At 39.7% G+C, this 16,377-nt stretch overlaps 1 protein-coding gene across 3 annotated transcripts in view; it reads right to left on the bottom strand.

Annotated features, from left to right (window-relative positions):
• Positions 1–16,377, bottom strand: part of UMAD1 (UBAP1-MVB12-associated (UMA) domain containing 1) — a 253,280-nt gene that overhangs the window by 207,032 nt on the left and 29,871 nt on the right. For all 3 annotated transcript variants that reach the window (XR_004351373.1, XM_032642596.1, XM_032642595.1), the window contains one exon: positions 13,503–13,601. Coding sequence is in view for 2 of the 3 variants with exons in the window: in XM_032642596.1 (XP_032498487.1) it covers positions 13,503–13,584 (82 nt within the window). In the remaining variant the exon portion in view is untranslated. The remainder of the gene's footprint in view (positions 1–13,502; positions 13,602–16,377) is intronic.

The following is a 16,377-nucleotide window of genomic DNA, read 5'->3' as shown; positions in this document are numbered from 1 at the left end:
TTATCTCACCTAACAAGAAGCCCAGAGGTCAACAGTTCCCAGGCTAGTAAATCTATCAGTTCAGCAGTGTCATCATGGACCACGCTGCTTCCTCATTTTTTTCTGCCATCTTCAACATGTTCCCTCTGTCTTAGGTTACCTCCCCTCAGCAAAGATAGCAACAATGGATGTAACCTCATCAGGCATTTCATCCAGATAAAACAGCTACCAGGGAAGGGGTGGCTGTCTCTGCAGTATCTGCCTACGAGCCCTTCATGTCCAGTTAGTCAGAATTGTCACAGGTGCCCATTCTGAAACCAACTGCTGGCAAGGTGGGCTGGGCCACCCTGACTGGTTGAGACAAATCAGAACTGCCCTCCCACAGCTAGGAGGAAAGCCAGCATCTCTTGAATCATGTGATCATGCAGCAGAAGGTGAATACTTTGAAGTGTGGAAGGAGGGGGAATGGATTTGGGGTAGGCAAATCTGCTCCTAATGCTTAATTCACTTTGCATTAATACAATAACTAAAATTTGTGTAATTTGTCCACGTGATGGGTGACATAAGTTAAACACAGATATATTTTCACTGGAAAAACACCTTAACAGGAGACATTACCAAGTTTTCTAACCAAATAGTAAATGATTTATAAGTCATTCCAAAACATTTTAACAATCAGTGGATGGAGGATATACTTTATGGAAGTCCTTGTGCTGGTTATTATGTAAGATACACAGCAGACGAGCGATCTGTAAGGTTACCATCCAAGTGGCAAAACATTTTTAAAAAGTTTAAATAACATTATGAAACGATAATCTAGCAGCTGCTACAATGTACTATGTAATTAAGAAGTAAATAAATGATAGGAGAAAATGTACACCATGAGATCAAAGACAGAGCTATCTAGAAACTGTAGACAGCGAAAGACAAAATTTCATGTGGGATCTGACTACAGGAGGGTATGGACAAAGTGAAGCAGGCCGGGCACTCTGCACACAGGACACACTGGGCCCTGGGCCTGGGAGCAGCAAAATATCCTGGTTAGAACACTGAGAGGTCCATGCAGAGGCAAACCAAGAGCAAACCATCATTACTAATTACTGATCACATGTTTAACATAACAAGTAAAAAGGTGCCCCAGCCACAGTCTGGGATCTATACATACCCATTATCATCTGCCTATTTTTCAGTTTTTTAAATGAAAAAACTAACTGCAGCACCATGTCCTGAATGCATCACTGGAAAAGTATGCAAGTATACTCACACCAGGTTGATACTGTTAAGACATTAGTTTGACAATGTCAAACTAATGAACTGTCTGGGACCATCACGGTACAAGTCATTCTATCAAATATCTTAAGTGTTTGATGTTATTGTTTTATACTGTTACTTCACTTCTATTTTTGTATCTCTTGTGATGTAGATTGTAACCTCCTTACAGACATCACTCATCTGCTGTGTATCTTACCTAGTGGTAATTATTCCCTAATTTTTATTTAGCTGCTCAGAAGTCATCCTATTTTCTGAAGCCAAACTAGTAAAGGTGGCCAATGGTGTGTAACCTGCCTCTGACAATGACTATGCTATCTCTGGCATTAAACTAAAAATACCCTATAATCCCATAGCCCAAGTGGCTAGTAAACATCAGTATACATAGCAACATCTAGAAAAGTGGTTATTTAACCTTTTTAGGGTCACAGATCTTTGAGAATCTGATGAAATTCAGAGACCCTTCTCACCCCAAAATGCAAATACAATATTTTGCCTATAATTTCGGGAGGCTTACAGATCACTCCACTCAGGCTCTCAAACTCATCATGGCTAAGAACCCCTTAACATAGTGATAGCAACTGGGACGATCACTGGTTTTCACAGTTATCAATTCCTTTAAGTAAGCAAGCCATCAACAAACTATTTTAAGGGTTACAGTTTTCCTTTGGTGCTGCCAAGCATATTTTCAGCTTGTGCATCAGGAAATAATAGATGCCAGAAATAAAAATAAGTCATTCCCTAAGTTTAGAGCTGAGCTATTTGACTTAGAATACTGAAAAATCTCAGAACAATGACAGCTTTAAGTCATTAATACTATGACGTAAGGCTTCAGTACAGTATACTTAATACATTTCATTAAAAATACCACACACACACATACATACACACACATGTATAGCCATAAACGTATATGCCATTTTTGATGGAAATACCAATTGTAGGGAATGAATCCGTTTCTAACTTAACTGATAACTAGAGTGTAGCAGCAATTCTCAATTCTTTAATAACGTTCCACTAGTTAATGCACACTTTAGACATTTCAGCTTTTAGTGGATATGAATGAACTTTCTGGTGCACTCATTGCAGAAGCACGCAGTGGCCTTCCAGTGGGAGTGGAGGAAAGACCTATATTGGGCACTCGTAGGGAACTTACCGTTCCCTTGCCTACAACATAAATTAAGGATCACAACATTCTCTCCAGCTAAACCTAGAGGCTGGCTCAGAATCATTCGCCCAGGCATTTCACTGAGCTGATCAGAATTAGCAAGTGAATTAAAACTTCTTAGTACTCACTTCTGTCTATGAAGAAGTCTGTGTAAAGTTCCCTCTCATTCTTCTTCTTTAAAATGTAATGAGGAATCCATAATGCTATTAACTTTTTATATGTAAGGAAAATGAGGCTGAAATGGTAAGTAGCCTGCTTGATCGCACAGCAAGAAAATGATGGAACTTAGAATCCAAATATTATGATTTCCAGTTCAGCACATACATTAGTTAGGGTTTGGTTCATCCACAAATGACAAAATATCAGTAGAGCAGTGGCTCCCACAGAACAGAAGTTTGCTCCTGTCTCACATAAGGGAGTTCTCACATCACAGGGCTGTTGTGGCAACTCCACAGTCTTTAAGGACCCAGGCTCTTCCCAGCTTATTCTTCAGTTACCCTCACAATGCAGTCTAGTCCTCATAGTCCAAGATGGCGGCTAGTCTGCTACCAAATCATCACATCCACACTCCAGGGTGAGCAAAGTTAGCAGCAGTGGAGAGATGGAAGGTACATACCAGCTGTGTTTTTAAAAGGTTCCCTAAAACCTGCAATACAACGTTTCTTCTTATATCACACTGGCCAGAAACTTCATCAAAATTCCACGTCTAACTGCGAAATGGCCACATGGCAAGATAAAAATACTATTAACTAAGAAAGAAAGATAAACAGATATTGAAGGACAACTAGTAGTTTCTGTCCCTATATCATGTTGAAACTAAAAGGTAGAAAAGGTGAAACTTGAGGTGTCTGACAAAATGACTTGCAGCACGATGGCCCCATACAGTTCAACTGTGTGTTGTTTCTGTCATATCCTGTCCATCAAGTATGAATATGCAGGCACACCTTTTCAGTGATACATTCAGGAGATGATCACTGTTTTCATTAACAAATAATTCTCAACTGGATGAAATTGTTAAATTATCTCCATTTTTTTCAATTAATAAATTTCCAATAAAATAAAAACCAAAACACTACTTCACTGTTTTGAAATGGTCAGATATCTGATAGGTCATTACTGCCAATAGGATAAAATTCTAATATCTCGGAATGGCACACAGGCCCACTGAAAATCACCGTTCTAGACTCGTTCCTCATCAGTGGCCCTGACATATCCTCTCTCTCCTGAAGAACTTTTTACTGCCCCTGAATATGTCCCAGATTCCTCTGAATCTACATACTTTACACAGTCTGTCCCACTGCCTGAAAATGTTTGTTCCCCTACCACACCTTATACGAGAATTATTCCAACAATTCTCAAATATCAGCATGCATAAAAATCACCTGCATTGCTTTTTTAAAAAAATGCTGATTCTTAGGCTATAGTTTCAAAGATTCTGCTTTACTAGGTATGGGCCAGGCCCAGAATTCTGCAGCATTTTTACAAGGAGCAGAGTGCCCGAGACAGAGAAAGCGCTCAAGAATGTTGATGATTACTACAATAAGACCATCTTACACTAGTTTAAGATGTTTTTCTTCTGGATTAGCTTACTAAAGGATTAGTTTGCTATTATGAGGTAACACCATAATTCTATCATGATATAATGAAAGAAGAAGACACATTTTCAGAAATCCACATTTGGAAAGATTACTGTGTGACCTAAATAAGAACTCTTCCCTTCGTAATATGTTTTGGTTGCATTCAATGGGAAAAAAAACATACCGAATAAGACAACCACTTAAATATAAAAGAATATTGTAGTATGATTAAGATTAGTAGGAAGACAATATTTAGGTCTTCCAATTCTATCTGAAATACTAGTAGAAATTGCAAAGCTCATACTGTACATTCTACTTAGAGTCTCATCCTCATTATTTATTTCCTCAACAGAATGAAATAAGAAGAGACTGTAAGTCAAAATATAAAAGCTATTCATCACAATTTTTTAGCTAAATAGTCTCAGATGTGGAAGATATGACATTACGAAAGCCTCTGAGTAAATACTATAGGAAACCCATTTATGGAATATGGTGTGCACACTTAAAATTTTTCCCTATTGGTATTTTACTGAAGAAGTGCCTTCTAGGAAACAGTACCACAGTAAACCAGTCAACTACTGCCAAAGAGGTGTACTAAAAATCTGACTGCCTGATGGTTTCAGTTCAAAGAAAACATACCTCAGAATTGCTCTGAAGAGTTTACAGGTATTAATCTGTCAAATAATTTTACCTAAAGTCACTCTAGATGCCTTATAGCTAAAGACAAAAAGAGTCATAAGCCACTCGGAATTCATATTTATATAATTAACAAAATGCTTCTCAACTGCTTCATTGATTACAAAAATTTTTTTAAGTTTCCAAATATATTACTTTAAGAAACAAGATTTCATTCCTTAGAATTCTGAAGCTTTCTGCTTATTTAATGTTTGAAAGGAAGTATGTTCAACCTAGAAATTCTGTGGTTTTATTTGCTTTTTTATTTGTTTATGGCTCACCTGCAGTGGAAGAGAAACTGTAACTTTGTATTTTTGTGAGGTCTTTTTCAAAGTGTCTTAACACATTATTTGATGGTATACAATTACTAAATTATAGAGAGTGAACTGCAGTGGTTCTCAGCCCTGCATGTACACAAGAACTATCTGGGGAACTCTGGAAAAAAAATACCAGTGTCTGGGCCAAACCCCAGGCCTGTCTAATCAGAATGTAGGGATGAGGCCCCAGCACCAGCATATTTTCAAAGTGCCCCCTAAATCACAAGAAGGTTAGATCCTCTGAGTTAGAGAGACAGATCCCTAATTTACATTTGAGTCGGCTGAGTCCACTGAGCCCCAATAAAGCATGAGTGACTTCCTCACAACTAATTGTGTGCAACAGAGGGCTCAGTTCTGCTTCTCAGCATAGTGGACACCTCTCCCCTGCCCCACGAAGCTCCCTCTCACCCTGCACACTTAAGGAGACAAGGCAGGGTGGTACACCCCACACAGAACAGCCAGGCTTCACCTCTGAATGCTGCTAGATTAACAGGTGAACCAGAATTAGGAATCAACAAATGTGAAAATTCTGTCAATTCTACCCATTAGACACATGACTTCACATTTCTTATTGGGAAAATAAACAGCTGCATGATGAAGTTAGTTGAAAAATTCTGGCACACCTCCTTTAGAACTGAAAGGTCAAGGGTAAAAACACAAAGATTGCCAAGTAAATTCACTGCAATTTGAGTTTTTCTGGATATCACAATACATGGGTAAAGAGTTATTAATAGGGTCAGTTGCTTTTTTAATCCATAAACACCATTTTTTTAAAGATTCATTATACTTCTGTTGTAAGAATGGGGAGTAAAAATAGAAAGCACATGGTGAAAATCTGTTTACTTTTTGTCATTGTTGTTTTAATTAAAGCCTTCAGTCCTAGACAGAATCAAAGTGACTTACTGTCCCTTATGTAAATTTTTATTATACACAGCTAGATTTCCACTTTTAAATAAAGGAAAGAGTACAGAGATGAAGAGATTATCTAAAAAGTTCCATTTAAAAATGTGATAGTTTAACTTTAGTGTGTATACATGGTTTGACTGATACCCACGATGAGGAATTCAGTAGGAGACAATCTTAAAAATAACCGACTATTTCCCAAAATCTCATTTATCATTTAAACTGGAAAACAGAAGGTGAGACTAAAGTACATATTTCAATATCAGTATTTAAAAGATGAAATCCAAGCCACTGTGAATTACTAAATTCTGATTCTAAAGTCAATCAGTTTTACAAAATAATTAGCTTAATGGAAACTAGAAGTTCTTATGCCCTACTTTAAGAAGCATGTGCATATTCTGAAAAACACAATAAATTTCAGCTGTACTTAACCCCATTCCTTTAATCTATATAATAGTGTTTGTCCAATTTCATTCTGCGTGCTCCAGAGTTATATTCAGTATCTGGTCACCAGTGTTAGTAAACACACAACAGTAATCCAAATTATTCTTTTTCATTTTATTTTCCATGGGTTTTTCCTGTCGCTGTTATTTTTCCTTTTTTTCCTTCTTTCTTTTTTTTTTTTTTTTTTTTTTTTGCTGTAATATAATAAGCTAATTCATGCCTTTCTCTTAGTTTTGGAAAGTTATATGCCAACATCTAGGCAACAGATACCCTTTTTCCTAATTTAAAATACTACAGTAGGAAATTTGTAATCAACCTAAAGATAATGTCTTAAAAGTACAATTAAACATGTCATAACAGAAGAAAACCCTGGTAATTACAAATAGTACCAGCCTTTCTGGGGTTTTAAACAGTAGTGTAAGACTAAGAAAAATCGCCACCCAGTGATGCAAATGAAAACTGCAATTTGTTTTTGTGTAAAATGAGTACCCTAGAGGATTACTACAACTTCATTACTGAATGAAAGAATAGTACCTTCTTATGAGACTAGAAACTAGTTACCAGGGAAAGGATGTTTTTCTACAAGACTTTTTTTTTCCTTATTATTATTCAGCATGTTCGACATTTTACAAAGGCTAAAAGCTTTGCAAACCTTTACGGGGAAAAAGCTTTCTGTCCATAAGTGAGCTAAATGTGTACAAGCAGCCCAGATATTCCTATTATTAATAAAAGTGTCCAGGCTCTGCCTGGATCCTCAATTTCAAGTCATGGGGTGTTGACTTCAGCAACTCAGCAATGCCATCTAATAACTGTGACCTAAAACTTATTTGTGTTAAGCAGGAAGGCTTGCCTAGGGGAAGAGGTATGCTCAAGGTGGGAAAAATGATTTATACTTTTAACAACATAATTTAACCTTTTTAGAAATACATTATAAAGGCCAAGTAAGATGATAATCTAACAAATTCTATAGAATCCATATTGATAAGAAGTTTTTGGTATAAATATAATCTAAGTCTTTACTTAGTTGTATCATTTAGAAGTTAATAAACACACAAAAACACTTATATACACTTATTTTCCTGCAATGTATCTATTGTACATAAGAACAAAGAAAGCTATGTGGATACATGATAACCAAAACACACCTGTCAAAGTATGGGGTCATGTTAATAAAAGTATTTCATATCTACCATTTGACCTACTTGGTACTTTTCAAAATGTTTTACACAGTATGCTCTGAGACTAAGCAGATACTATATATGTCAATATAGAACCATATGATAAAAAAAGCAACTTAGAACAAATCAGTTTCTAAAAAAAAAGAGGCTGCCATCATGTTTTTTAAGATAATTAACTATATTCCTAATAATTTATCCTGACTTTTATCAGTCAATTCAGTTAAGGCCTTAACTGCTGAAGGATATTTTACTAATTAAACAATGTATAGTTGTCCTTAGGTTTCTGTAGTACCCCTATACTAAAATCTGCAGCAGCTCAAGTCCCTTTTATAAAACGGCATATATGTGCATGTAACCTATGTATATCCTCCTGTATACTTTAAGTCATCTCTAGATTACTTATCATACCTAATACAATGTAAATGCTATGTAAATAGTTGCTAGGCATATAGCAAATTCAAGTTTTGCCTTTTGTGGAACATTCTGGGGTTTTTTTTCTTTCAATATTTTCAATCTGCAGTTCGTTGAATCCACAGATGCAGAATCTGTTGATATAGAGGGCTGACTATATACCATCTTCCAACCTCAACTTCATTAAGGAGATTAGAGTTTTATGCAATAGTTTTAAATACTTAAAATATTAAATAGGGAAAAGTTTGAGGCAGCCAAAATTAAAGCCAAACTTTATGAATAATAATACAACCAACCCTCTTTTATTAAAAAAATTAAAAAAGCACAGCACTTTGTCTTTTAAAAATTAATGAACACAATTTAAATTTTTTAAAGGAGCTTAAAATGTCACTAACGTCTTAAATTTTAAAATGATAATATGACCTTTTTTTTTTAAGTGATGGAGGGCTTTCCTGGTGGCGCAGTGGTTAAGAATCCGCCTGCCAATGCAGGGAACACAGGTTTGAGCCCTGGGCCAGGAAGATCCCACAGGTCGCGAAGCAACTAAGCCTGTGCGCATGACTACTCAGTCTGTGCTCTAGAACCCGCGAGCCACAATTACTGAGCCCATGCACCACAACTACTGAAGACCGTGTGCCTAGAGCCCCGTGCTCTGCAACAAGAGAAGCCACCGCAAGGAGAAGCCCGCACACCGCAACGAAGAGTAGTCCCCACTCGCTGCAACTAGAGAAAGTCCGCCCGCAGCAATAAAGACCGAATGCAGACAAAAAATAAATAAATTTATTTTTTAAAAAAAACGATGGATAGCTTAGTGGTTAAGAGGACAGGCTCTGAAGTCAGAATGCCTGGGCTCACTCCAGATCTACTCTATGTAAGCTAGAGGAACTAGCTCTAGCTTTTTAGTCCTCCCCTGTATGTGGAGATAACACCACCACTTCACTCACATGGTTGTTCTTAGCACATTACACACATTAACTCATTTAATCACCTCAGTAACCCTATTGGGTTGGTACTGTTATCATGCTCATTTTCTAGATAAGTTAAATGACACCCAGGAGGTTTTGTAACTTCCCCAAATGATGAAGGGTATCAGATATACCAACCCAAAATGCCACTTTGGCATAAGAATTATTTTGAGCCAAAGGCACTTGAAAAATAGCAGATGCAGGAAGGGCACTCTGACCTCCCCTTTTCTTCCTGAAAGCAGGAGATAAAAAAAAAGAAAAGAAAAGAAACCTACGGAAAATGCCAGGAAGAAAGAAACTTTCTTACCACCAGAGATGGAGAGTCAGGGGCAAGAGAACTCCACAAAATCAGAGCCTGTTAAAATAACCCTCATCTTCCTTTAGTATCCCCACATATTTTAGTTACTTTTCCACAACTGCCTCTTTGCTCAACCTGGTATATGAGAACCTAGGTTTGGCCACCTCTTTAGGTCTTCATTCTCCTGTGGGGGCCCCCATGTACATGTAAAAATCCTTATGCTTTTCTTCTGTTCATCTGTCCTATGTCTATTTAATTCTCAGGCCCAGCCAGAGACCCTAAGAGGCAAGAGGTAAAGTTTTGCCTCCCTTACAAGGGAAACTCCAGTAAATTGTAGAGCCAGGATATAAACCCAAGGGGTCTGGCTCGAGTCAGCATTCTACCTGCAACTCACTGTAGAGTCTCTGCGGTGCTCCTGAGAAAAAAGGGAGATGGTGTTACTGATGAAAAAAGAAGAACAGAGGAAGTGAGAACCCAGACATGATGCTGACTGACAGCATCAAAACTTCAAGAGAGTAACTAAGATCACAGAGCAGTAGGTACACAAGGATTTTTCATGGGAAATGGTAGAGGGCAGTGGAACTTTGCACCTGGGAAAAAATAACGCTAGCCAGAGACAAGCATCAGCAGACATGGCAGCTGAAGGAGCAGAAGCCTTCAGCCAACATTTGCGAGTCTGCTCTTGCTTGGATCATCTGAATGAGGGTGTTCTACCAGCGGCACCTGAAATTAAATCACAATCCTGGGACTGGGAGGTAAGTGATGCCTCACCATGATTTCCCAACCACAAGACTGTGGTACAGGAGTCAACACCAATCCCGCTTAATCGAAGATGGCCCTAGGAAAACTCCCTCAAAATACAGCATGTCAGCTTTTGGGAAAATGCACCATTATAGCTTAGATATAACAGATGGAGCAGCTGGGACATGAAAGCATATGAGTAATTAATTGCTAGAAATTCCCTCAAGCATTAGCAAATTTGGACATTTCTGTCTTCTGAGGCTCAGTTAAAGACCACTTCTTAAACGAGTCTTTCCTAGGAAGGAAAGGTCCGTAACAGAAGCTTCACAGGCTAAGGCAGAATACCATGGAAACGGGGCCCCTGTTGGGGTAGTTATAAGACAGGCAGTGAAACATCCTCATGTTACAAGCTACCAGATATTGAAGGAGATTTTAGAGAGAGCAGCACCAGGGGTTTTCTCAGTTGTGGTTAAAGGTTGTCTCTGTAATGCTGCAAAGTGGCAGGCCACAGAGCCAGAGAGGTGAAGAAGACGTATCGAGAGTTCACGAAGTCCAGCTGTAGAAGCTGTATGTGCTCTCAGACATGTCAGTGCACTAGACTCACAGCCTTTGAATGCCTATTTGATAACAAAGAGAATAAGGTGGATTTCTAATCATGAAACAACAGAAAAGAGCACAGTTCTCTGCACATGTGTTGAGATTACAGAGGTGTTCTAAAATGAAGAATACAGAAAAGAGTTTGGAAAACCAGGCTTTGCTGAAGCAAATTTCTGAAAGAATTTATTGTGAAACTCCTGAGGAGGCAGAAACTATACAGGAGACTAGAGGCATCCCTGAAGTTTTTCTGTTAGTGGGGCTAATTTAGCAGGTAAAAGGGAAGCAACACTGGCAGCGTTTGAAACAGAAGTTGGGGTTGACAGAGCCAGTTCTGACTTAGAAGGCAAGGCACAATTTCCTGACACTGTAAGAAGGGCCAGAGAAGCAGTTGTGCCCATGGCACCCCACTTTATCCCAGTCAGGAGGCTCCCCAGAAAAACGACCAACCCTGGTCCTACTATGCCCCACTACTTTACCTCAGACGTAGGGGATCTGGTCAGAGAGAAAATAACTCTGACCACTCTAGTTACTGCCCCTGTCCCAGGCCACAGGAAGCAGATACAGAAAAACACGCAGGCCTGCCAGAATTTGACTGTGGAAAAGATGGGATATTCTACGGTAACATTCAGCCATGAGAAAAACTCTCTTCCGGTCTCCCAGAGATTAAAGCCAAGAAACAGAAGAGGGCCAGAGGGGTAAAATCCTTGCATCCTTACTGTGAGTGACCAGATCCTAAAGGGAAGGGCTCAAGAGGCAGAGACCCACCCACCCACCCTTCTGAATGTGTGGGGTCAGAGGCCGAGAGGGCCTAAGCTGAAGGTTCAGGATTACCCGTAAACCCAAGGAGCCATCTTCTACTCCTCAAGACACGCAGACCATCTGCCAATGCCAAGGGACTCTGGGATGACTGGGCCAAGATAAAGACAGAAGAGATAGGAAACCAGAATCTGGAAAGGGAGACACCTGAGAAGCATCGCCAGAAGCAAACACTCTATGAGTTCATGCAAATCCTCTCAGAGAAGGAGCTGAAGTTGGCAGGAGGAAATCCAGAGTAGAAGAGGATGCGTTTCACAAGGGGACACTGGGCTTTGGTTCCTCCTCACCACCCTGCTGGTAGAGAACTGCTGGGAAGAACTATCTAAAGACTGCAAATCTCTTCCTTGGGGGAAAGACACAATGACATGAAGGAAATGTTATTTTTCAGAATTCTCCTTGGGAAGAGCATAGTATTTGGTTGAAAGAAATATTTTTTAAAGCCACTAAAATCTTTTTTTTTTTTTTTTTTTTGTGGTACGTGGGCCTCTCACTGTTGTGGCCTCTCCCGTTACGGAGCATAGGCTCCGGACACGCAGGCTCAGCGGCCATGGCTCACGGGCCCAGCCACTCCACGGCGTGTGGGATCCTCCCGGACCGGGGCACGAACCACCCGTGTCCCCTGCATCGGCAGGCGGACTCTCAACCACTGTGCCACCAGGGAAGCCCCACTAAAAGTTTAATAACTAGCAGGTATTAATTTTGTAATAGAAGATAAACTAGTCTTAACATTTAGGAGACACTATTTAACATGTTTAGATTTAAAAGTGTACTTCAACACTGTTGCTGGGAATGTAAATTGGTGTAGCCACTATGGAAAACAGTATGGAGGTTCCCCCCAAAACTAAAAATAGAACTATCATATGATCCAGCAATCCCACTCCTGGTTATATATACAGAAAAAAATGAAAACACTAATTCAAAAAGATACATGCACCCCAGAGCTCATAGCAGCACTATTTAAATAGCCAAGACACAGAAACAACCCAAGTGCCATTAACAGACGACTGGACTAAGAACATGAAATATATAAATACACACACATATATATATACATACACACACACACACACACACACACACACACACACAGGACTATTACTCAGCCATAAAAAAGAATGAAATTCTGCTATTTGCAACATATACGGACCTGGAGAGTAAATATTATGCTTAGTGAAATAAGGCAGACAGAGAAAAACAAATACTGTACATCACTTACATGTGGAATCTAAAAAGTAATACAAATGAATGTATATGCAAAACAGAAACAGACTCACAGATACTGAAAACAAACTAGTGGTTACCAAAAATGAGAGAGAAGGGAAGAGGCAAATTAGGGGTATGGGATTAAGAGATACAAACTACTATATATAAAAAAGATAAGCAATAAGGACATACTGTACAGCACAGGGAATTATAGCCATTATCTTGTAATAACTTTGAATGGAGTATAGACTACAAAAATATTGAATCACCATGCTGTACACCTGAAAGTTATTACAATATTGTAAACTATACTTCAATAAAAGAAATAAATGTACCTCGTTCAGCAACTATTTATTGGATGCCTGATTTAATTTTTTTTTTTTTTGCGGTACGCGGGCCTCTCATTGTTGTGGCCTCTCCCGTTGCGGAGCACAGGCTCCAGACGCGCAGGCTCAGCGGCCATGGCTCACGGGCCCAGCCGCTCCGCGGCATGTGGGATCTTCCCGGACCGGGGCACGAACCCGTGTCCCCTGCATCGGCAGGCGGACTCCCAACCACTGCGCCACCAGGGAAGCCCGCCTGATTTAATTTTTGATGCTAATTTAAGAAGCAAGGCTTGGTGTTATTTATAAAACAGAAATTGAATTTATCAAGGATTCATCAAGACTTCTGCTTTTTCATAATTAAAAAGGTTGACTAGCTTATTGGATAGAAAAAATAGGATGATTTTACAAACTGAATTTGAAGGACACATCCAAACCAACATACTGTATAAGAAGAGTCTGACTTGATGACAATATTTTAAGTGATTGATGACCTATATTTTTATAGATTTCACATACATAAACTAACTCTGGAATTAATAGGAAAATGTTTAAAAATCAATCATATACTTTTCAAGTAACCTTTTAAAGGAAAAATAATTCATCTAATTATGATATTGTTTCCTAAAAAGACTCACCTAAAAGGACAAATCCATCTGCTTCTCTCTCTGGTACCAAGGGCTTTTTAGATTCCGGAGGCTTTCTGAAGAAGTGAAACATTGCTGCTTCTCTGTTACCTGAAATAGAAACACTATATAATAAATTCAGACGAAACCATAAAACTCTTACCCTTCTTAGTAAAAAGCCAAATATAGGGACTTCCCTGGTGGTCCAGTGGTTAAGAATCCGCCCTCCAATGCAGGGGACATGGGTTCGATCCCTAGTCAGGGAACTAAGATCCCACATGCTGCAGGGCAATTAAGCCTGTACACCGCAACTACTGAGCTCACATGCTCTAGAGTCCGTGCACCAACAGCTAGAGAGCCTGCGTGCCGCAACTACTGAGTCCATGTGCTCTGGAGCCTGCACATCACAATTGGAGAGAACAAAGAGCCCTCGCTGCATTGAAAGATCTCACGTTGCTGCAACTGAGACCCAATGCAGCCAAATAAATTTTAAAAGCCAAATATAAAGATATCACAATAATTACTTTTAGGAATTCTATTCCCAAACTTAAGAACACAAGCCCTCTCTAGGTGTCAGAAGACAAAACCAGAAATTAAGAAGCATGGACTTCCAGTCTGAAATACTGTGTTCATCCTCTCAATTTCTGAACATGCAGGAAATAACCCAAGAAATCTCTACGAGTAAAACTAAAGTCAACAGATAACACCAGAATCTTGAAGGATCTCACTAGCCATAAATTGGACACTGGACCGAGGAAAGGGGGAAAAAAAAACCAAACCCGGTCCAGGTTTCTTGTCATGCCATAACTACCTTAAGCCTCATGAAATTAAGGCCACCTGAAAAAAGAAAAGAAGGCACTACAAACACCCTCTAGAGCTGGTTATCTGATTCAGACACTCAAGGACTATATTCATTGTAAAATTGTAGCCAAATGTAAATTCCCATCAGTGTAAGTATCTGCGTTGGTGAGATTGTGCACTACCCCCAACACACACACACATACACACCCTCTCTCCTCTGTGTCCTCCCATCTTTGTACACTCAGGCAGGGCAACAACTCTTAGAAAACAACTGGGAAGGAAGTTGAAGGAAACTTGGGAGGACATGTCACGTTCTGAGTTGCTGTATGTAAAGCAATATAAGAGACAGCAAAGAGGGCTTCCCTGGTGGCGCAGTGGTTGAGAGTCCCGATGCAGGGGACACGGGTTCGTGCCCCGGTCCGGGAAGATCCCACATGCCGCGGAGCGGCTGGGCCCGTGAGCCATGGCCGCTGAGCCTGCGCGTCCGGAGCCTGTGCTCCGCAACGGGAGAGGCCACAACGGTGAGAGGCCCGCGTACCGCAAAAAAAAAAAAAAAAAAAAAAAAAGAGAGACAGCAAAGAAAAGTTCCTGGTGGCAACAAGTGCCCCACATTTCAGTTTCATATATTCCACCCACCAGAAAATCAAGCAGGGAGGATAAGTAAAGATTTTATCTGAGCAAGTTGCTTCTAGAAACTGAGAATTGCACCAGGATTTGTGTAGGTCAACCTGCCCTGAGTTGTAGATCGGAGTGGATGGTAAAAGAGCCAATTTGTTGACAGAAAACACATCTAGCAGGTTTCACTTTTTAAAAGAAAAAAAAATGGAGAAGAAAAACACAAGCCACGTGAAAAAGAAAATATTTCAGTAAAGGAAAAGGAATCACCTCTGAAATCCTCAAAGGCTGAGCTTACTGGATATAGTGATGGAGCCAAAAGAAAAGTCTGGAAATAGTCTGGCACCCTCAAGAGAGTACAAGGAGACATGACCTGTATGAAACTGGTAAAAACAAAAACAAAAACAAAAAAAGCAAGGTTAGATGGAAAAGCAAAAGGAAAAGATGAAAAGACAAGGAATGAGATGAAAAAAATAACTAAGATAAAGAGAAACCCATGCAAGAAAGAAATGAGATCAGAAAAGAACTGGTTGGTTTATAAGCAGGAATGTAAGACAATAAAGTTCAAACTCAAAGACTTAAAAAGACTGGAAGAAGCAACTAACTTCTCAACCCCAAACAGTTAAAACTAAAACAGAGAAAGCCTTTGAAGGAACAACAGATGATTAAAATTCAATCTGGGTAAGGATCAAATCAAGGATATAGCCATCACACCTGATACTAAAGCCTCAGCCTGGATGAATGTGGCACTCAGTAAATTCTTAGGCTACAATGGGTCAGGAAAAAGAGACGAAGGGGATCAGTGTCCAACTGAAGCCTCGTAGAGAAAAGATACCTTCAAATAAATAAAGGGGGGGCACATTTAAGGGTGAAAGAGATGAGAAATGTAGCAAATCTAAGAGTTACAGCTAGCAAAAATTGTAGGTCTGGCTACAGATACATGAAGCTGATTATAATCAAATAGGTAAGAAGCCAACAAAATTTTTGGAGAGCTGTGCTGCCAAAACAACTACAAGTCTGAATTAAAGGAGGACTTTGACTATTGGAAGTTTACAACAATGCTGCAGACAGGAAGCTGCCAGAGAAAACTGCTCAGCCCCCAAGGAGGGTCTATTCTCCAGTGCCTACTTCAGTGGTAGCCAAGGAAGTTACTGGAAAAGGAAGACACTTTGCGTGGAGTGCCTGGAGAACATGGGACTGGGGGTGGGGCTCTCCTGAGAAGCAGAATCTGGGCATAATTAATGAACATTCTCCAATCCAAGGCGGGGATCCCCCAAAATGCCTGCTCAGTGAGATTCCAGAATTGCTACCACTCGGTGACTGCTGTGTATCTCCCATTCCTCCCCTTTCTGGATGACAGTGGTTTGGGCCGTTATTTTTCCCAGTTACCAGAGGGGACAGAAGGGACAGACTGCTGGTCTTTTTAGTTCATGAAGTCTCTACAACAAGAGGTGCCACATCTGGACCTGAT

This window comes from Phocoena sinus, chromosome 9, assembly GCF_008692025.1.
Source record: "Phocoena sinus isolate mPhoSin1 chromosome 9, mPhoSin1.pri, whole genome shotgun sequence".
NCBI classification, from domain to species: domain Eukaryota; kingdom Metazoa; phylum Chordata; class Mammalia; order Artiodactyla; family Phocoenidae; genus Phocoena; species Phocoena sinus.
This window is presented reverse-complemented; position numbering and strand designations above follow the sequence as displayed.